General features: G+C 44.4%; 1 protein-coding gene across 1 annotated transcript in view; it reads left to right on the top strand.

The window, feature by feature from the left end:
* Positions 1 to 2499, top strand: part of crip2 (cysteine-rich protein 2) — a 136672-nt gene extending 134173 nt beyond the window's left edge. The window contains exon 8 of the mRNA XM_039741852.1: positions 642 to 2499. Within this exon, the coding sequence (XP_039597786.1) occupies positions 642 to 709 (68 nt within the window). The 3' untranslated portion in view covers positions 710 to 2499. The remainder of the gene's footprint in view (positions 1 to 641) is intronic.
* Positions 2500 to 22915: the final 20416 nt, after the last annotated feature.

The following is a 22915-nucleotide window of genomic DNA, read 5'->3' as shown; positions in this document are numbered from 1 at the left end:
AGATGTGCTAAGCCAATAGAGACATTCACCAAGAGACTTGCTGCTGGAATTATAACAAAAGGGGGCTTCACAAAGTATTGACTTTGGCGGGGGTTGAATACCTATCCCCACTTCTGTTGTTTTGTCTTAATTATTGTTTGTGTCACAATAAAAATATTTTGCACCTTCAAAGTGTTAGGCATATTGTGTAAATCAAATGGTGCTAACCCTTCAAAAGTCCATTTTCATTCCAGGTTGTAATGTGACAAAACAGGACAGACACCGGGGGGGGTTTTGGGGGGCAAATACTTTCGCAAGGCACTGTAGAAGTGGGTATCGGTAGTCATATGTTTAGATGGTTACATTTTGAAAAGTTTGAAATGCACCGCAATGCCCCAGCTGAACTAAAAAAAATATTTTCTTTGCATTTACATAGCGCTTTTCTCACTACTCAAAGCGCTCAGCAATTGCATGTTAAGGGCCCAACAGAGCAGAGCCCCTTTTGGCATTTACCGGATTCAAACTGGCAACCTTCCGATTGCCAGATCTAAGGGCACATCATGACTGCACTGCAGTCTAACCTGCTACTGCATGCCCAATGCCAAACACCAAATTATTATAAAGTGCCCTTTAACCTCTGACTGCTTTTGTTTTTCTCCTAGGTGTGAACACTGGAGGTGTTGGGAGCTACATCTATGACAAAGAGCCCAGCAACGAGGCCCAGCTATGAACGCTGCCAGTTCATTTTAGGGGCCAGCTGAGACCCTACAGTCGACTGACTCGCTCTGCCGGCACCATGACCACAAAACGTATATGAACAAAGGGGCTCCCCCTTTTAGCCTCAGCAGTGTAGTGTCTATGTATCCACACTTGGAATTTCGAGTCTAGATAGCTCCTTTCTGTTACTTTTTCTTCTGATGTTCGTTTGCCAAATGAACCACCTGCCATGCACATTTTTTGCCTTTTGTGGTTTATCGTTCTCATATATATATATATATATATATGAAAGTATTCCTTTAGCAGTGAAATTACTTAATTTCTCCAGGTCACACATGCGGCAAACCAGCTCATCCTTTGCATAAAAGTACCAAAATGTCCGGTTTACTGCACTGCGTCACCACTATAGAAAGAAGGGGCCTGCACCCTCCCTATCATGAGCTTCTGCTTATGACTGCCGCCCATTGCACCTCAAGACCCTTAGCACACAGAGGCATGAACATCAGCATGTGAGACTTAGTCTATTAATTATCCGAACACGGCCTGAATGTAGAGATGCACCACCGAGATTTTAAAGTCGCCTTTTTTTAAGGAGTTCCTCAGGATGCCAGCAAGGGGCTCGGTGAGGTTTCATACACCCTTCAAGCGTTCTGCCATTAGACCTGTAGGGTTAGGCTTTCTCAAACCGGTTAATGCGGGTGGGCCCCCGAGGCGTCTAGTGTTCATTCCCACGGACTTGTCAAACAGAGGGTCATTTCAGCCTTTGTTAGAAGTCGTGTGTATTATTAACGACTGCTTTATTATTTGTACATCTCTGCTGTCAGTTCAGGCCTACCCAAAAGTGGTGGGGTTTAGTAATAACACACGATAGCAAAGCAAAGTTACTCAAACAAACCTTCACTTGTAAAAAGATTTTAAAGTATTGAATGGCTATGTGGTGTTGCTTTGTTGAGAGCCCTGTGCGCTCCTTGAATTAGCAAATTCTTCTTTTGCTTTTCACGACAGGACACAAGTAAACAGCTGTCCTCCATATTAGTACCGCTACAAACTCCAGCGAGCTGACCCGAGGTAGATCCGTGTTTATTACGTTTTCTGCCCGCTTTGGGAGCCGTAAAGCCAAAGTTTGAGATATTACCATTGCACCGAATGCCCTGCTGCTTTCAGATGTAACTAAGCCATTCGCTTACAACGAGTTTTGTCAAAGCAGCTGCTTTAAATGAATGACCACCCAGCAAAACCAAGCAAGAGGACCCCCAAATCGTGTCTTACCTGCTTCCTCCTCCGTGACAGTTCAATCAGTGAGAATTTTTTATTTTTTTTTTTTTGGCTAAGCCCCCCCTACAGAACCAAAAGCCCGTCACAATCAAGCATCCTCCGGTCTTTACGTGGGCACGTTGCTTTCAAAGCTGGCTGACATGGAAATGGTTTGGTTTTGATATTTATACAATTGCAAATGCATTTGCTGAAATTATTGCTCCCCTATAACTGTCCTCTTCCCGTACCAAGCCTGCCTTTTTTGGTTCTTTGTAGCATTTCAGTATTTAAAAAAAAAAGGATACTACTGTCTGGCTTTTGGTTTTTAGTGACTGATGGATTTTTCCTGTTGTAACGTTTAAAAAGTGACAAAAATCTGTTCTAGATATTAGCAGATATGCTTCAAACAGACTGGCTTCAGTTGTGTATTATTACATTTCAGTGTTCTATAAAGTATTCCTGGGAAATCATGGCTGGTGAGCTTTTTTTGTAAATGCTTGCTTTTTCTGGTTCTTTCCTTAAGCTTTATTAAAATACAATGCTACCACACTTTGGGTCTTTTGGTCATTTGAACCGAACAGGTCACACCCTGAAGCTCAGCATGTTCAGGCTCAGCCAGTACATGGATGGGAGACCATCTTGGGAAAGCTTGGGTTGCTGCTGGAAGAGGTGCTGGTGAGGCCAGCAGGGGGCGCATACCCTGTGGTCTGAATGTGGATTCTAACGGCCCAGTGCGGTGATGGGGATACTGTGCTGTAAAAACTGGCACCGTACAAATGAGGTCCTGACACTTTAGTCATAAAAGATTCCTGGGCATCCTTCATAAAGTGTTGGGTGCATCCCGATACGATACAATGCAATACAATTAATTTGTGTATAGACCAAAGTCACACAAGAAGTGCTGCAATGGGCTTTAACAGGCCCTGCCTTTTGACAGCCCCCCAGCCGTGACTCTAAGAAGACAAGAAAAAACTCTAAAAAAAAAAAAAAACCCTAATAGGGAAAAAATGGAAGAAACCTTGGGAAAGGCAACTCAAAGAGAGACCCCTTTCCAGGTAGGTTGGGCGTGCAGTGGGTGTCAAAACAAAAGGAGGTAAATACACAAGTAATCCTCAATACAATAAAGCAGAACAATAAAAATATTACAAGTACAGAGCAGAATTCAACAGTAGATGACATCACAGAATACGAGTCCTGGAGACCTCGGCCATCAAGCCGCCTCCCCCTATTGGCATTTCACAGCTGAGTGAGCTATGGGCCAGCCAATCCGATGACAAGAACAACAACAACATTTATTTCTATAGCACATTTTCATACAAACAGTAGCTCAAAGTGCTTTACATATTAAAGAATAGAAAGATGAAAGACACAATTATAAAACAAAATAAATCAACATTAATTAACATAGAATAACAGTAAGGTTCAATGGCCAGGGGGGACAGAAAAAACAAAAAAAAACTCCAGACGGCTGGAGAAAAAATAAAATCTGTAGGGATTCCAGACCATGAGACCGCCCAGTCCCCTCTACCTGATGATTCCTGCGATCCTCCATCAGAGATGACTTTACCTGAGGCAGGCAGAACATCTTGGCAGGTGGGCCATGGCACCAAGTGCCACATTTGAGTACTGAGAAGAGAAACAGAATAGGTGAGGGTTAGTATCAAATTCTAACTCTCATGTTACTTGTGTTTTAGTGCTAATGACTAACAACAGAGATGCAGTCTGCACAGTTAATCAGCAGCTCTAGTCAGGGTGTGCTAAACTGAAGTAGTGAGTCTTCAGCCGGGATTTGAAAGCTGAGACTGAAGGGGCATCTCTTTTAGTAGCAGGCAGACCACTCCACAGTTTAGGGGCCCTTTAACTCGACCTCCCACTGCAAAATGCTAAATTGGCTTACACGGCCTGGTCATTCTGCCTCCTAATCATCCCATCTCTAGTTGGCTAACTAAGTCTCACCACTTCGCCACCTACTAGCTTATGTATGAGTGTACCAGTGCAAACATGGCTGCTATCGCATCATCCAGGTGAATGCTGCACGTTAGTGGTGGTTGAAGTAGCTCCCCACTCACTGTGTAAAGCACTTTTGAGTAGCGAGTAGTGCTTTATAAATGTAAGCGGAAAGGTTGGGAGGATGCGCTGTTACAGCACGTTGCTACATCCACCACGCAATGAACCACCCAGATTGAGATCAGAGTGCAGCCATGCAAAGGGTGGCACCTCAGTGCCAAACTGAAGAGTGTGAGGTTTTTTTTTTTTACAGTGAATGGAGTGCCAATCCTGCCACTAAACCCAAAGGTTTTTCCCTGAAAGTTGGTAGACCAGCTTGCAGGGCAATATAAATATGAAGAATTATTATTATTATTTGGGTACTTTTAGCTAGGAGATGTTCTAACCCATTCCAATGGCTGCTCAACCACACAGCTTCCAGGCCCCACCATGTGCATAGCTAAGGCATGTCACTTGGACTTAAAGCTAACCTTCAAAACTTTATTTCATATTCTTTAATGTAACATTTGCTAAAAGTGTGGTCTCATTGAAGCCAGAAGATGATAATAATACGTGTCTGGAGACAACCAGGAGTGACTTTTGCTTAACAGTGGGTGGGAACAAGTAGACGGCTCACGAGTGTCACATCTCTAAACCAATCCAATGCCTCGTGGAGGCGGGGCTTAAAGTAGGGGCGGAGATTTTAAACTGCAAAGATCAGCAGTGCTCTCATTAACCAGACTAGACAGCAAGCTTCTGATTATGATGAACAGCTGAAACGTCTACTAAAAAAATCCTATCAGACGTGTGTGTCACGTGTGCAGAGAGCACATTACACATTTTAAAAATGAACATGCCCTGATGCAAGGAAAAGCCTTTGCGTAACATCAAATGATATCCATTAGCATTCGAAGGACATCAGTGGACGACTGGTAAACGTGAGCGGTACGTTGACACAGGTGCTGTGTGTCTGTTGTTCAATTACGACGACAGTGGGAGTCAATGTAAGTTTCAGTTATGTCAGTTATGTTCCTGAAAATATCCATCCATCCATCCATTTTCAAACCAGCTGAATGTGAATACAGGGTCACGGGGGTCTGCTGGAGCCAATCCCAGCCTACACAGGGCAGGAACCAATCCTGGGCAGGGTGCCAACCCACCGCAGGGCACACACAAACACACCAAGCACACACAAGGGCCAATTTAGAATTGCCAATCCACCTAACCTGCATGTCTTTGGATTGTGGGAGGAAACCCACGCAGACACGGGGAGAACATGCAAACTCCACGCAGGGAGGACCCGGGAAGCGAACCCGGGTCTCCTAACTGCGAGGCAGCAGCGCTACCACTGCGCCACCGTCTCCTGAAAATATGAACTGCAAAGTATGCATTTGAAGTAAGCGCTGCGTCACACTCCATCAGAAGGACCACCGCTAAGAGAGCGGATGACGAAGAAGCATAGGAGATGCAGATTTCAGGACTCAAAACACCCAAATCAACAAATCTGCCAGACAACAAACACCAGAAGATGAGGCTGCATGGCACACACCTTCTGACTACATGTCTAAATGAATAAAGAAATGTCACATTACTGTCTGAATGGAAATGTAAACATGCCGTGACAGAATAGCCGTGATGTTGTAACACATCTACAGACTGCAGTGCTTATCTAAACTTTACTTGCTGTTGTTGTGTCGTAGATAAAATGAGAGGACAATATCGTAGAAGACAGAGGCACTTCTCAAACGTGTAGCTGTGGTGGTCTACTTGTGTGTGTGTGTGTGTGTGACTCTCTGTTTCTTCTGTCGCCATGCTCATTACAGTGTGCAAATTAATCATTCAGTTACCCTGTGCTACTGAGCTCATGAATGGACAACACCACTTTTAGCTTTTTATTTCCTCTCACCGTCAAGCATCTTTTGATCACTCCCTGAAACCCCAACGGCATTTGAAAATGCACAGACTGGAGGACTTGATGGCAGGTGTTTTAGGAAGAAGCCCCGTGTTTGTGTGGGGTGCTCCAGTTTTCTCTCACAGTCCAAAAGCAGGCAGGTTTAGTGGACTGGCGATGCTAAATTTGCCATCATGTGTGGGTTTGTGTGTGTTCGTCCTACGATGTACTGGCGCCATGTCTAACGTGTAAGAGACAGCCGGGAATGCCCGTGAAATAGAAGAACTGGGGAGGAGACCGCGCACAGGGTATTATCTCCACCGGAGCACTACATGGCATCCTCCCTGGGGTGCCTCAGATTCCCACAGGACAGCATGGGACTTGAAGTTGTTCAATTCGACCCTGTTGGGTTGTGTGAGTGCCACCATGGGGTGCTGCAGAGACTGGACATCCCTACTTCATGGGGTTTCCATCTCTCACCTGGAAGTGCACGGAAGACCGTAAATACTCGCGGGTGGGAGACTGTGCCTCACCTTGACGAGCCGGTGTCGGGTAGAAGGTGGACGAAGCTTGGCGAGGAGGAGTGGAGGAGGTAGTAGTTGAGTGACACCGAGAGAGAGAAGGGAGAAAGAGGTCATTGTGTGCTGCTGTGCTTATTGTACTTGTGGCTGTGGTGGGAAACGCTTCATTCAAAGAGTTTCCCACCATAAAAGATTCTTTGTACCTTTTAACTTGTGTCTGTGCCCGGTTGCGTTGAGTGTTTGGGGAGCTGGAGCGCCACAAGGGTTTCATCCTGCCTTGCATCCTTTCCTGGCCTCCACAAGAAAATGACACCACATATGCTAGATATTACCCTTTTTTTTTTGTTCTCCACTATGCAACATTCTCTTTATTTCTTTTCTCAAACCAGCCAGCGTTCCTCTTGGTGCCTTTAGTGGCCAGTGCAGAACTCCATAAGTCCGCTGAGGCCTTCCCACTGGCATGTTGCTCAACTTGTCTCTCTGGGTGTTTGATGTGAACGAGTTTTTTTCAATCCTCCTCGGCTATCTACCTTAAATAGTCAACATGGTCCTTCTGGGTCAGAGTGTTGTAATGTTCAGAGAAACGCCCCCCCCCACCACCACCACAGGAAGGAGCCCATTAGCCAGAACTTCTCATCGGCAGCACTTTCATGTGCAGCTTTCGCATTACCAACCGAGATATTCCATCCCCAGGGGTGCAGCATTTCCATCAAAGACATTTTGTTTTTTTTCCCAAACACCTCCAATTCTTTTTCAATAACGAGAGCGGAGGAATATTTTTAATACCACAGGGTGAATGAAAAGTCTTGTTCTGAACGGAGCCAGAGACAACGGCGGGCTTGTTTTTAACGGGGCGTTTTACAGGGGATGGTAAAGCACTTAGGCAGACAGCTGCGGACGTCGAAGATCAGTTGCCGTAGTTCTGAAGCCGAGGGCGGCCATCTGATTTTATCCTTATGATTCCTATGGAGGTCGGCCCTGGCCCTTTTGCGGGTTTTCAATTTTTTTTTTGTTTTTTGTTATCCAGTATGTGTCCTCCGAATGAACAGACAGATGTTTATGCTGATACATTTGGTTTGCAGATACTGAGGTCTTTAGAACTTTCACTCCTCCATAAAGCCAATGTGTCATAATAAGCAGGGCCGGTGCCGCCATTGGGATGAATTAGGCATTTGTGTTGGGCGCAGATCATAAGGCGGGGGGAAACCCAGCCGCACTGGTTATCAGTTGGTTGGCACACTAATAAGGGTGCAAAATAACCTGACACCGGCACTGGTAATTGTTTCTTGTCACTTGGACTGGTAGATTATTTAAAACAAACTGGACTTTAAGAGATGCAAAGCACACCAGGAAAATGCGTCAACCTCCGGGATAAACTCGGTGATGGCTTGAGTGTACCCCCTGATGGTCACAACCCTCAAAACATAAGGAACATGAGCTTGTTCAGCCTGAGCCACCCGGTCCCATTTAACATGCATGGACTGGGTGTTGTGCAGAGTCGTGGGGTCCAGCGGCTGTGGGGCATCTGTTGTTGAAGAATGATTCACTGATCTTGACTTTGCTGATGATGCTGTGATCTTCATTGGAGGCTCTGGTGGGGGCTCTTGAGAAACTGAGTGAGGATTCTGAGGGTCTGAGCTTGTGAGGGTCTGAGCTTTTCTGATAAAAACCAACATCCAGGCCTTTATTGACCTCTGGGGCACGGCCATCAGCAGTGTGTCTGTCTGCGGAGAGAGTGTCGACCTCATCGAGAGGTTTATGACATTCATGTCTCTGGTGACTCTTCCTACGAAATCAGTAGATGGATTGGGAGAGCATGGGGGGGTCATGAGGTCGCTGGAAGGGTGTGTGTGGCACTCCTGATATCTCTGCAAAAGGATGAAGGTCCAAGTCTTTAGAGTCCTGGTGCTCCCTGTTTGTGAGACATGGACGCTATCCAGTGACCTGAGACAAAGGCTGGACTCTTATGTCTCTTCAGAGAATCCATGGGTCCTGCTGGTTTGACTTTGTGTTGCTCATGAAGTCCCGAATGAGGCACATGACCTGCATTGTGGGGGAGTGTCAGTTACGACACTATGGCCCTGTGGTGTGATTTCCTGAGGGTGATCTCATTGTTGAGGACCCGAGTGGCCAAACCTTGCCAAGGGGACACCCACATAACACCTGGCTGCGGCAGAGGGTCATTTCCAGTGGGTGGGACTGGACCACATGTCTGCCTAGGGGTTGCCAACTGGGATCCAGAGGTGTTTCGTCATGTGGTGGGTGTGGAATCCCGTTATACCAATGCATGCCCCCTGACCTGACCCGACATGACCCAACTACTACCTTACTGACTATGGACCAAGCAGCTCCCCGTTAGGATGTGGAGTCCTCCACAAAGGCAAAATGGTATGAGGCCTACAAAAACTGCTAGTAAAGCAGACCAAGATCTTCTCTGGTCTGTCCAGCAGAACCTCACCTTCACCCAGCTAGGCCCTCAATACTACCTGCTGCCTACAGCCTAAGGAGGCCCAAAAGTGGTGGGCTGGTAAAAACAACTTTAAATATAACAGAAGACCCCTACAAGAAGAAGGGATGACTGTATTCCCATGGCTTGGATTTAAAGAACGATGAGAAAATCTTTATAAATCAAGGATTTATTCACAGGAATCTAGATAATGAAAAAAAAAATCCGAGTCACGTTGACTCTGGGGGAGACATTCTTCAAGGACCTCTCAGTATTTGGTGGCATTCATACCTTCCCTCAGTTTAGACTGGTCTCCTTGTGCCTGCACCCCCATAGCACAATGCGGCCACCACGGTACTTTACTGTAGAGATGACATTAGGCAGGTGATGACCAATGCTTGGTCTTTGGCAGACATCATGTTTGGTGTTCCATCCAGTCCTTTAAATGTTGTTTTGCAAACTCCAGGAGGAGGTTAGCCAAACTACCGTAAAGCCCTAATTGAGCTGAGATGTTCCTCCTACCGGTAAGTTCTCCCATCTCAGCAGAGGACTTGTACAGCTCTGACAAAGTGACCCCTGGGTTTGTGGTCACTTCCCTGACCAAATGTCCTTCTTGTCTGGCCACTCAGTTTGGCCGGCAAGTTCTCCCATCTCAGCAGAGGACTTCTGCAGCTCTATTTGAGTGACCTTTGGGTTCTTGGTCCCCTCCCTGATGAAGGCCCTTCTTGCCTGGTCACTCAGTTTGGCCAGATGTTCAACTCTAAGAAGAGTCATGGTGGTTCCAAACTTCTTCCATTTCACGTTGAGGGCACTCAACTCTTTACAGATGGTTTGATCCCCTTGCCTTAGTCCAGCGTTTCTCAACCTTTAAGTATTTGCGACCCGAGTTTTCATAACAGTTTTAATCGCGCCCCCCTAACGTGTTTTTTGAAAGGAGCCCACTAATACCAATTTGTACTTCTTTAATTAATTGTATATCATAGATGTATATTTTATGATGCCTACTTAACTTTTATTGACATTTATCTAACTCTATATTTATTGTTCTAGTATCAGAATGTAGTTTAAGTTCATTTATTTTGGTTTCAATAGATATATTTTTCATATTTTTGATTCTTGTTTTCTTTTTTCACATCTTCCTTTTTGTTACTTCGCACCCCCCTAGGGGCCTCCCACAGTTTGAGAACCACTGGATTAGTCAATGACTCACTGCAACTTGATGATGGGGGTCTACAGAGAATTCCTTGGACCTCCATGGCTTGCTTGTGTTGGTCCTGAGATACGGAGTGAACTGTGGACCCTCTATACACAGGTGTGCACCTCTCTACATGATGTCCAATCAATTCCATCTGCCACACTTGGACTCCAATCAAGTTCTAGAAACATCTCAAGGAGAATTAGAGCAAACAGGAGACCACAGCCACAAGTTGGAGTGCCACAGCAAAGATCTGCATTCCTACATGAAGGAGAGATTTCAGTTTTTTTTTAATAAAGCTGCAGACCTTTCTGTAAACACGTCTTCACTTTGTCATTCTGGGTGGATGAGTGCAGACTGATGGACAAAAATGGTAAAAATTGACAACAAAGGAAACTGGGCAGAAACTGAAGAGGTCTGAACACATTCAGAATCCACAGGATGCTCACATATCACTGTGCTTTATATTTCCATCTCGCCACCATTCACAACACACTGATTTACTTTTGTATCAACTGATCCCTCATACTGGCAGTAAGGAGACCAGGGTTCATGTCCCGAGTTCTGCCTCTGTGAAGTTTGCATGTTCTTTTGTGTCTGCATGGGCTTCCTCCGGTTTCCTCCCACAGTCCATAGACATGCAGCTTAGGTGAATTGGTGGTCCTAAATTGGCCCTGGGTGGTTATGTGTGTGGTGTGTGTGTGGTGGGGGCGTGTGTGTGTGTGGTGTGTGTGTGTGTGGTTGGAGTGTGTGTGGTGGGTGTGTGTGTGTGCTGTGTGTGTGTGTGGTTGGAGTGTGTGTTTGTGTGTGTGTTTGTGTGGTGTGTGTGTGTGGTGTGTGTATGTGTGTGTGTTTGTGTGTGGTGGGTGTGTGTGGTTGGAGTGTGTGTGGTGTGTGTGTGTGGTTGTGTGTGGTTGGGGTGTGTGTCTGTGTGTATGTTTGTGTGTGGTTGGAGTGTGTGTGTGTGTGTGTATGTGTGTGGTGGAGTGTGTGTGTGGTTGGAGTGTGTGTGTGTGTGTGTGTGGTTGGAGTGTGTGTGTTTGTGTGTGTGGGTGTGTGTGGTTGGAGTGTGTGTGGTGTGTGTATGTGTTTGTGTGTGTGTGTGTGTGGTGTGTGTGGTGTGTGTGTGTGTGTTTGTGTGTGGTGGGTGTGTTTGTGTGTGGTGTGTGTGTTTGTGTGTGGTTGGACTGTTTGTGGTGTGTGTTTGTGTGTGGTGTGTGTATGTGTGTGTGTTTGTGTGTGGTGGGTGTGTGTGTGTATGTGTGTGTGTGGTGGGGGCGTGTGTGGTTGGAGTGTGTGTGGTGTGTGTGTGTGGTTGTGTGTGGTTGGGGTGTGTGTCTGTGTGTATGTTTGTGTGTGGTTGGAGTGTGTGTGGTGTGTGTGGTGGGTGTGTGTGGTTGGAGTGTTTGTGTGTGTGTGTATGTGTGTGGTTGGGGTGTGTGTATGCCCTGTGATGGACTGGCACCTTGTCCTGACTTTGTTCCTGCCTTGCACCCTCTGCTAGCTGGGATGGACTCCAGCAGACCCCCACGAACCTGTTCCAGATTAAGCAGGTTGTAAAATGACTGACTGACTGTTCCTCCATACTGATCAGGTGTACTCACTAGTCTGGTGGGCTGTGTGGTGTCGTGGCTCAAAGCCTTGTCTCTTATCCCACCCGAGCTCTTGACGACCACTCTAACATGTCCTCAACGCCTCCTTGGATTTTGCGCCTTTAGTTTTGACATCCTGATGCTGGACGTGTTTCTCAGTTGCCTTAATGGTTAATAAAAGTTTTGCGGAGCTTTACAAACTCTGACATCGGTGGGAAAAGCGGCTGCTCTGGACACAGAAAACCCCAGAGAGCGCTGCCTGTTTCTGGAGAGAGAGAGACGGTCCTGAACGTGAGCCTAGCAACTGCACATTTAAAAATAAAAAAGGGAAGTTTCGTGGGATAGTCATCTTCATTTGTTAATACAAACAAGATCCGAATGGCTGATATGCAGAAGCGTTATCAGTACAGTACAGTAAGTAAAACAGGGAGCTTTGTCACTTTTGTTGTTTTTAAAAAATGAAAGCAATCTAGAATTTAAAAAAAAAAATGCCGTTTTGGAAACCACCACCAAAAAATGTTGAAGAATTCACATCTTCCGTAAGGCATTTGGGGGGAATGTTTGCTTTTTATTATGAGGGCGGTTACCATGGAAATGAAGAAATCAAAAGCTCCCAAATAAAAGCCCCGTCTGTTTCAATTTAAGAAAAAAAGAACTAAATAAATTATAATCTGTAGATCTACGGAGGTTGTGACCTTCAAGGGCTGTGATCAAAGGAAAAGCTCCCGTGTGCGGCGAAAACATGAGCGACGAAGAGGAGCGGGAGCGCGGGAGCGCGGGCGCGCGTACGGCAGAGTGACGTGTGGGGCAGTTAAGGGGTTAAAAGGCGGACATGCAGGCCGGAGAGACCCTTAGCTCGGAGCGTCTGCTTCAGAGAACGTTTTCACAAACTCTCCTGATGGCTGATTGCTGAGGCTTAAAATCCAGCATCCTGCCGGCATTGGTAATTACATCTGAACAGAAGGAAATCAAAACTCCATCATCTAATAAATGCTTTGCTAATAAAACAAATTCCTTAAATTAGACGCCAAAATGACTCACTTCCAGCTCCCTGCGGCTCGGGCAGTTTCCCCAAAGTCAGACTACTGCAGTGCTGGGGTCGTTAGGAGCCCACCGGGTGCTGACGAGCGCCACAGGGACTCTGGAGGTGCGACCTTTACGACGCTCATTAAAGCGTCTGTCCTGAAGTCTGATAAAAGTCTGACTGACCACAGCTGACGCGTCTCGCTAATCGCCAAGTGTTTGGGGTCCAAAATAAAAGAGGGTGTGCTTGCGGTGAATTCAGAATTGACTCAGACCCCCGTCACATTTTGCACACTTTATTGTTTTGGTGGATTTAACTTTTAATGGTTACATTTGAGGGGCGATACGGTGGCGCAGTGGTAGCACTGCTGCCTCGCAGTAAGGAGACCCGAGTTCACTTCCTGGGTCCTCCCTGCGTGGAGTTTGCATGTTCTCCCCGTGTCTGTGTGGGTTTCCTCCCACAGTCCAAAGACATGCCGGATAGGTGCATTGGTGATCCTAAATTGTCCTTGGTGTGTGTGCCCTGCGGTGGGCTGGCGCCCTGCCCAGGGTTTGTTTTCTGCGTTGCACCCTATGTTGGCTGGGATTGGCTCCAGCAGACCCCTGTGACCCTGTAGTTAGGATATAGCGGGTTGGAGGATGGATGGATACATTTGACATTGTTGCCCATCAGTCTGTGCTCAATAGCCTATAATGTCCAAAAGAAAACTTTTTTCTCAAAGGTTTACAAATTTATTAAAAACAAAACAGTAAATGTATAGACGTTTTTAGACCTTTCATTACTCTCAGTACTTTGTAGAGTAGAGACCACTCAGTACTTTGTAGAAGACCCCTTTGGCAGCAGTTCCAGCCTCCATTCTTGTTGGTAAGTCTCTACAAGCTTTGCACTCGTGGATTTGGGCCGTTGATCCCATTCTTCCTAACCAGCTCCTTCAAAACATTGAAATCTCTCATTTCTAAGAAGTATTTGGACCGTTTTGCTGTGGCTCTCCAGATTGTGGTCAGGATCATCCTGTTTGCTTTCCTGCTCCTGGAGATGTTTATTGATTGGACTCCATGCTGTGGAAAACTAGATTGATAGGGCATCGTTTAGAAAGGCACATGCCTACCTGTATTTAGACGGTCCACTATTCACATGGCATGTCCGGTCAAAAACCAAGCTGGAAGGAGGTCCAAGGAAATCTCTGTAGACCTCCATGAGCAAACTGTGGTGAGGAAAAGATCAGGGCAAGGGGTCATCCGACCACTTCTAAAACATGATGGAGTCTTCTCAGAAGCACAGTGGCTTCAAGAATTGTGAAATGGGAGACGTTTGGAACCACCAGGACTCTTCTTTGAGTTGGACATCTCGCTAAATTGAGTGACCAAGCAAGAAGGGTTTTCATCAGGGAGGTGACCAAGAACCCAAAGGTCACGCTAATAGAGCTTTAGAAGTCCTCTGCTGTTATAGGAGAACCAGACAGACAGAAGAAAGGCCATCTCCACAGCAATCTATCAATCAGGTGTTTATGGTAGTGTGGCTGACACCCACCTGGACATCTAAAGGACTCTGACTGCATGACAAAGAGGACTGTGGGCTGATGAGGCAGAAATTGAACTCTTTGGACAGAACTCCAAGCACCATGTCTGGCAAACACCAAACATTGTTCGTCATCTGCCCGGTGAAGCCTGGAGTTTGTGAGATCATGAGCTTCAGAAGTCCTCTGCTGAGATAAGAGAACCTGTCAGAAGGACAACCATCTCAGCAGCACTCCATTAAATAGACATTTATGGTCAAGTGGACAGGCGGAAGGCACTCTCAAGTAAACAGCATATGGCAGAATCCAGAGAACTCTGAGAGCCTGGGGAAATGAGAGAGAAAAAAAAATCTTTGACGTTCTACCCAAGAACTCTGTCTGGTGAAGATGAGGCCTGCCCTTCAGCTGCCCAATACCATCCCGACGGTGAAGTATGGTGGTGGCAGCATTGTGTTATGGGGTGCAAAGAGAGGGAATTAAGGGAAGGATGAATAAATTTGCCATATGCAGCCAAACACAGACAGGACCCTGAAGATAACCCTGCTCAAGAGTGCATGGCACCTCAGACTGGGGTGATGGCTCATCTTTCAGACTGACAACGACCTGAACCATACGGCCATGACAAAGCTGTAGTGGCTTTAGGACAAGTCGAGAGACGAGAGACCAGAAGATGGCAGCTTACAGCCAATCTAACAGTCTGAGAGGAGTTGCCCAAATCCAGGGGCACAAAGCTTGTAGACACTTACCCTAAAAGGCTCAAATTTGGAATTGCTGCCAAAGGGGCTTCTACAAAGTACTGAATTAAGGGTCTGGACACTTCCTTGAATGAGAAATTTCAGTTTTTTGATTTTTAATAAACTTGCAAACTTTTCCGAAAGCGCGTTTTCACTTTCTCATTATGGGTTATTGAGCATCGATTGAGGGGCAAAAATGGCAACTGTGTCCATTTAAAATTAAATCTACAACACAGTAAAGTACACAGAAAGTGAAGGGGTCTGAATACATTCTGAACCCACTATATTACTGTATAGGGTTAAGTTCTTGTGAGATGTGTCACTTCTCAGGACCACTGTAATTATGTTGTTATGTTGTCGGCACCATCGACCATTCGATTTTACTGCACAGGCTAGAAAACGATGTTGGGCTTACAGGCCCCGTGCTCGCTTGGTTCAGTTCTTATTTATCAAATCGATTCCAATAAGTACAGAAATGTGCTGACAGGACTCCCTCATTACACACAGAAGTTCAATATGGTGTCCCGCAGGGCTCAGTACTGGGACCTTTACTGTTTTCACTTTACATGCCTCCACTGGGATCTCTCATTAGGAAACATAATGTTAATTTTCACTCGTATGCAGATGACACCCAGTTATACTTTTCTTTTAGATCAAATGAAGTTTCTCCGATGTTGTCTTTAATTAGTTGTGTTTGTGAATTAAAGGAGTGGATGAATGAGAACTACTTGTCTTTAAACACCGATAAAACAGAGATGGGAGGAAATGACGCTGATCACAACAATATTCTGTCATCATTGAACTCAGTTGGAATCCCCATTAATTTTACTGAATCAACCTGCAATCTAGGAGTTATCTTTGACTCTAGCATGTCATTTAAAGTGCATATTACAAAGTTGTCTAAATCGTGTTTCTTCCATCTTAAAAATGCTGGGAAATTAAGGCGGTTTGTAAATAAGCAGGATTCTGAGAAATTAATTCCTGCATTTCTTTCTAGTAGGATTGACTACTGCAATGCGGTGTTCACTGGCTGTTCAAACTGTTCTTTATTCAGCCTCCAGTTAATCCAAAATGCTGCTGCAAGAATTATTACAAGAAAATACGAACACATAACTGCAGTTCTTAAATCTTTACACTGGCTCCTGGTTAAGTTTAGGGAAGATTTCAAAATCCTCCTTTTAATATATAAAGCATTAAATGGCCGAGGTCCGACTTACTTGTCTGAACTTATCATGACTTACAAACCCGAGCGCACATTAAGATCTCAAGATGCCGGTCTGCTTATCATTCCAAGGATTAATAAAATAACAGTGGGAGGTCGAGCTTTTAGTTACAGGACCCCCTAAACTGTGGAGTGGTCTGCCTGCTACTATAAGAGATGCCCCTTCACTCTCGGGCTGAAGACTCACTACTTCAGTTTAGCACACCCTGACTAGAGCTGCTGATTAACTGTGCAGACTGCATCTCTGTTGTTAGTCATTAGCACTAAAACACAAGTAACATGAGAGTTAGAATTTGTTACTAACCCTCACCTATTCTGTTTCTCTTCTCTGTTCTCAAATGTGGCACTTGGTGCCATGGCCCACCTGCATTGTTGTTTTGCCTGCCTAAGGTAAAGTCATCCCTGATGGAGGATCGCAGGAATTGTCAGGTAGAGGGGTCCTTTCAACGGATTGGCTGGCCGAGCACTGTCACAGCTGTGGATTGGCCAATAGGAGAAGGCAACTTGATGGCCGAGGTCTCCAGGACTCTAAACAAATCCAAGTGATATTCTGTGATATCATCTACTGTTCAATTCTGCTCCATACTTGTAACATTTTTATTTTTTATACTGTATTGAGGATTACTCTGTTCTGTTTTGTGTGTTGTATTGTATTGATCCCCTTCTTTTTGACACCCACTATACGCCCAACATACCTGGTAAGGGGTCTCTCTTTGAATTGTCTTTCCCGAGGTTTCTTCCATTTTTTCCCTACAAGGGTTTTTTTTGGGACTTATTTCTTGTCTTCTTAGAGATTCAAGACTGGGGGGCTGTCAAGAGGCAGACCCTGTTGAAGCCCATTGCGGCACATCTTGTGTGATTTTGGGCTAAACAAAAATAAATTGTATTGTATTGTATTGTAAAAGGACTTAGCCCTCTTGTCAACTGACACTCTTCAGGGACACGTCTACAGTACTTGACCTCCTCTGGACATCATCTAATTAAACCTGGTAATGAAAACAACACACATATATAAATATGAGGATTAAAAAATGGTGTCCTAAAGTTTGACTATAATCACCTGCCTGCTCTTTGCAATGTGGCAGCTCTAAAGACAGACGGCCTGTTCAGAATGGACGTTCACCGGCTCTCCCACTGTAATGCTGTTTGTCTGAAGCCTGGCTGTCCTCAGCGAGCCTCTTAAAGACGGCAGCCTGTGCATTGCAAGCTGACCAGACAGAACAGCATTCCAGTGGGCTTCTAGTCTGGCAGAGTTCACGGGGTTTCAAGTGAAAAGCAAAAATTCATCATGGGAAGTTTCTGGAGTCGAGTCAACGTCTTCTTTTTTTTTTTTTTATTTCTGGCACCAACCAAAACTGGATTTCTCATTAAGTGTGGTGCCTGCCACCTGGGAGACATTGACGGCAATGAGGGGTGATGGGGAGAATACAGCGGCTTCTCTTTACTAGAAACTGCTCAGCTAGTGTGTTCATATTGGGGGTATTTATATATTGTGGCCAAGTGTTGGGGGGGCAACCCACACCTTTTTATAAAAGTTTATCCAACTCTGCCCAGCATAACACGTGTGTACATATACAGTAGGCACAAGACAAGCCACTTAGTCCGAGATCCGACTCTTACTGCAATTCAAGATTCGTGAGGCATTCTGAAATCGTCATAAGCAAAATGTACTGCAATTAACATTAGATGTTCAATAAGCAAAAAGCTGCAAAATTAATTCAAATCAGTATGCATATAATTTTAACATATGTTTTATAAGCTTAATCTTTTGTATTACAATAAAGTAATCTTAAATATGGTAATGAACGCCAACCTGCAAAGCCTGAGACAAACACCAAATGGAACGGATGTGTTTATTTAACAATAAAAGATCTGACAAGCAGCACCACGCTGTAAAATAGCAAACTACAACTAACAAGTGGCCATTCCTGCCCTCGATTGACATCACACCCCATCACTGCTATCCTACGAAGACCACTTATCTCCTGCGAGAGCCTTTATTTAGCCTATGTATTCTGGAATCTTCTTTAGGCTTATCAGGTGAATCGTGAAATAATCTCAGGGTTTATGGAAAAAGGGTCGCTGTCAATCATGTACTTAGCCACGCCCCTCTTCTGGGTCACCTGTTTACTGACACAAAGTCAACGTGAAACTTTAGCACATTGATTGGCACCTGATAATAATGAGCTCATAAACATCTATCTGTCTATCTATCTATCTATTATATAGTGCCTTTCATATCTATCTATCTATTATATAGTGCCTTTCATATCTATCTATCTATCTATCTATCTATCTATCTATCTATCTATCTATCTATCTATCTATCTATCTATTTATTATATAGTGCCTTTCCTCTATCTATCTATCTATCTATCTATCTATCTATCTATCTATCTATCTATCTATCTATCTATCTATCTATCTATCTATCTATCTATTATATAGTGCCTTTCCTCTATCTATCTATCTATCTATCTATCTATCTATCTATCTATCTATCTATCTATCTATCTATCTATTATATAGTACCTTTCCTCTATCTATCTATCTATCTATCTATCTATCTATCTATCTATCTATCTATCTATCTATCTATCTATCTATCTATTATATAGTACCTTTTCTCTATCTATCTATCTATCTATCTAAATTTCACACATAGAGCCTTTCATCTTCTTTGCCCAGTGTTCTGTCATTGGACTTTCTTCTTTATTACGCCTGACGTGACTAAAGTGGATTTCCTCTTTGTGAAACATAAGAAACATACATAAGAAATATGACAAACCAGAGGAGACCATTCAGTCCATCGAGCCTCTTTGCTTAACTAATAGCTAAGCTGTCCCAAACTAACTCCATAGGTGGTGTGACACAGGCCCACCTAACGCAAAAAAGGCTTTTGAACATCAAAAAAAGCGTACAGTTAAGGGAGAGGGGATTCTTAAAACCCTTGGCTCAAAGGAAGCAAAAATGTTAATTATTTATTTTATATCCATTGAGATTCTTACTTGTATGTGTTAATCAATATGTAACAAATCATCACTTTCTGGCCCCATGATTATTTAAATATAACTTTCAGAACACCTTGTAGCCTCAGTTTGTCGACTGTTCCGACAAGCGTTGATGCAGCATTGGTGTTTCGATTTTCCCGTCTCACTAAGAGACTCCAAATGAGATGTGCTAACAAAACAGGCTTCACCCCGAAGTCAAAAGCAGGATTTATGGGTTTGACAGGCCACAACAGGGCTAAAGGCTTCAAAGCTGAAAAAGAACCACAATCTGGGAGAGGGGAACCCTGAAACACCAGGCTTATTATACCAAAAACAATGCTCCTTTCAATTAAAGATTTATTTCCTAGGTTTCCAAACAAACACACAGGATCAAAAGGTCTGCCTAAACGGCAAACCAAAAGCAACCAACACAAAGTCCTAGTATTGTGAAACAAAAACTAAAATAAAATACCACAAACAGCCCGACCTTCACAGACAGCTGGGCAGCCTCACCCTAAACTCAAATGGCAGGCTGGCAATCTGCACAGGCCCAAAAATGCTGTTCAGGCTTTTGAATAGCAAATATGAAAAATGTTCACAAAAGATGGAGTGGAAAACCATAAAATATCTGATCCAAGTTCCTTTAATATTTGATTATTTATCATAAAGTTTCAAAAGGGATATATGCCTCACAGTTCGGAGACCCGGGTTTGCTTCCCAGGTCCTCCCTGCATGGTGTTTGCATGTTCTCCCCGTGTCTGCGCGGGTTTCCTCCCACAGTCCAAAGACATGTAGGTTAGGTGCATTGGCGATTCTAAATTGTCCCTAGTGTGTGCTTGGTGTGTGTGTGCCCTGCAGTGGGCTGGCACGCTGCCCACCCTGTGCTGGCTGGGATTGGCTCCAGCAGACCCCCATGACCCTGTAGTTAGGATATTGCGGGTTGGACGATGACTGACTGAAAAGGGATATTACAGCACGACAAGAAGGAGAACAGACAGAGGAGGCAGCTGAGAGTAGCCTTCAAAGACAGGATGCATAAAAGCAGAGAGGAGGTGAGAGAGGTGCAGTGTGCAGGTTTAATGGGGGAGCGACAGGGGGCGCCATTCAGGAAAGGGTCAAACACACAAACAGATACTGAGCAATGGCGCCGAAGGTACATGTAGGGCAAGAGACAGCAAATATTTTTAAATGATTCTACTGGTTGTTATTGTAGTAATACAATTAAACGTAACTAATAATGTTTTTTCTGAATGTTTTATTGTCATCTTTGAATAATTATTTTTTTTTTATATATTTTTATGCATTTTCTGCCATTTTTTGTAATTATGTTCTGTCTGTTTAAATGTGTCTCCATTCTTTGTTTTTTGTGGGTGGAGCCCTCAATGGGCGGGGCCTCACTGACAGCGCTGCTGCTGGCTCCACCCTCTTCCTTCCAACCAGTGGATCATTACTTTTCCTTGGTGTTCTTTGTGAGTATTGCTACTTGCTTAAGGTTCTTCTTCTTCTACTGACTTCTTAATAATAATAATAATAATACTTCATTTATTAATTATATTTATTTTAATTAGAATTTATATGGCGCTTTTCTCACTACTCGAAGCATTTTAGTGTGTTGGGAGCCATTTTAACCACCACCGCTGTGTAGCACCCACCTGGATAATGTGACGGCAGCCATTATTGCACCGCACATTAGCTATTAGGCACTTACTCTATTTACGATTCTGTTTACTGAAGAGCATACCAGGTCTTGGTTGCTGGAGGATTTCATTTTAGGTAACTACTTCTGCCTATTTTTTTTTTCTTTTTGAACATTTCCTTAGATATTTCTATTTTTGTGAACAAGTCCTTGTTTGCCCTTCTGTGCACAAGCCAGGTGTTTACGGTCATCCTCCCTCTTATTTTTGTTATATTTTGAGACTTTTTGCAAGCTCCCCTTGAAAGGGGACTATGTGGGTTTGGGTTGGGGTGAGTGTCCTCAGGCAAGCTGCTTAGGTTGTGGCCCTGCCTTTGTGGTCTTTTTAGGAGGCCACACACTCGTCTTATTAAGTTTGAGACCCCCCCCCTATCACAGTGGTGAATATAAACAGAACGAATACAATTTCAATAACTAGACAGACAACATTAAATTTAAAAGAAATAAAAGGAGAAGAAACGTAGGCCTGGGATGAAAGCCTGTCTGTTTCGTACCAATTGAACAGAATTAACGTACTGTAAGTGGAAGGGGGCGTCGCTCTCTCTGCCAGTTTATCTGCCATTTTATAAAAAGAGTTCACTGTCTAGGGCTCCAGAATAAAAACAAGGTAACCCATCAGCCGCCCCCTTAAACATCCTAAACGTTTAGGAGGGCTTTGTGTGCTCCTTCATCCCCCCACTCCCCAGCCTCGACCCATCTGCACAGATTAATCTCTTTCTCTCCTTCGTGCCAAGATTGATTCTCTTCCCATTTCTTACATTAAACAAAAGGAAAATTCTGAAATGTTTCTGGCAAACACTACAGAGCAAATGCCCAACTGTGAACCATCTGGGACAAGCCGCTAAAGACGCTGCCCGCCCTGAACTGAAGCTCTCTGACATTTCGTGAAGGGTGTTGAACTTCCCCGTCTTGTTGGATTGCGAGGCGACCCCCAACCCCTGCACTGCTTTACAAAATAAATTCAGGAAAGCGCGACGGCTTCTCAAGCTACCGATGAAGCAATTAGCTGTTGATTCCTTGTCCCCGGTCCAGGACTGACTGACAAATGACAGCCATCGTCAGGCCGCTGGAAATTCTTTATTCTCATTCCTGGCACACAGTGTACCGGAGGGTGTGAGACAATCACTATGTTTAGAGGACGAATGACGGAATGCAGGCAGTGGAATGTGAAAGGGAACGTGTTTGGTTTTTTTATTTGCTTACCAAATTCAACTGTAAAGTCAGCCCGGCTGTTTCAAGAATGCAGAGGTGCTCAAATGTCTTCAAAGGGTACAAACTACGTTTGCACATTTAGAAAATGGAAAGCGGTACCCTAATCTCTTATTTGGAATGAAGTCGGCCGAATCAGAGGTCCGCTTTCCCAGACTTTAAATTTACAAACTACTTAAACAGTGTAATCAGAAAATATATATAGACCCTCGACTTTAACAAGGGCCCCAGTCCCTGAACTGGCCACACAGCCCCACAGCTTGATGGAACCTTCACCAAATCTGACAGTAGGTAGCAGGTGTCTTTCTTGGACTGCGGTGTTCTTCTTCCGCCATGCAAAGCGCTTTTTTATGACCAAATAACTCCAGTTTTGTCTCATCAGTCTAAAGCATTTTGCTCCAAAATGAATCTGGCTTGTCTAAATGAGCATTTGATACAACAAGTGACTCTGTTTGTGGCGTGAGTGCAGAAAGGGCTTCTTTCTCATCACCCTGCCAAACAGATGTTCTTTGTGCAAATTGTGCTGAATTGTAGAACGATGTACAGATACACCATCTGGAGCGAGATGTTCTTGCAGGTCTTTGGAGGTGATCTGTTGGTTGTCTGTAACCATTCTCACAATCCTGCTCATGGAGGTATTGTTGACCATTCTTACATATAAAATCCCTCCAGTTCAGTTCAATGTGATGGCTGCTGATCATGGACAGCCTGCTTCAAATCATCCCATAGATTTTCGATGATATTCAAGTCAGGGGACTGTGACGGCCATTCCAGAACATTGTACTTCTCCCTCTGCATGAATGCCTTTGTAGATTTTGAACTGTGTTTTGGGTCATTGTCATGTTGGAATATCCAACCCCTGCGTAACTTCAACTTTGTGACTGATGCTTGAACATTATCCTGAAGAATTTGTTGATATTGGGTTGAATTCATCCGACCCTCGACT

The sequence above is a fragment of the Polypterus senegalus genome, chromosome 18 (genome assembly GCF_016835505.1).
Source record: "Polypterus senegalus isolate Bchr_013 chromosome 18, ASM1683550v1, whole genome shotgun sequence".
NCBI classification, from domain to species: domain Eukaryota; kingdom Metazoa; phylum Chordata; class Cladistia; order Polypteriformes; family Polypteridae; genus Polypterus; species Polypterus senegalus.
The sequence above is the reverse complement of the archived record's forward strand: the minus strand, read 5'-3'. Positions and strand labels throughout refer to the sequence as shown.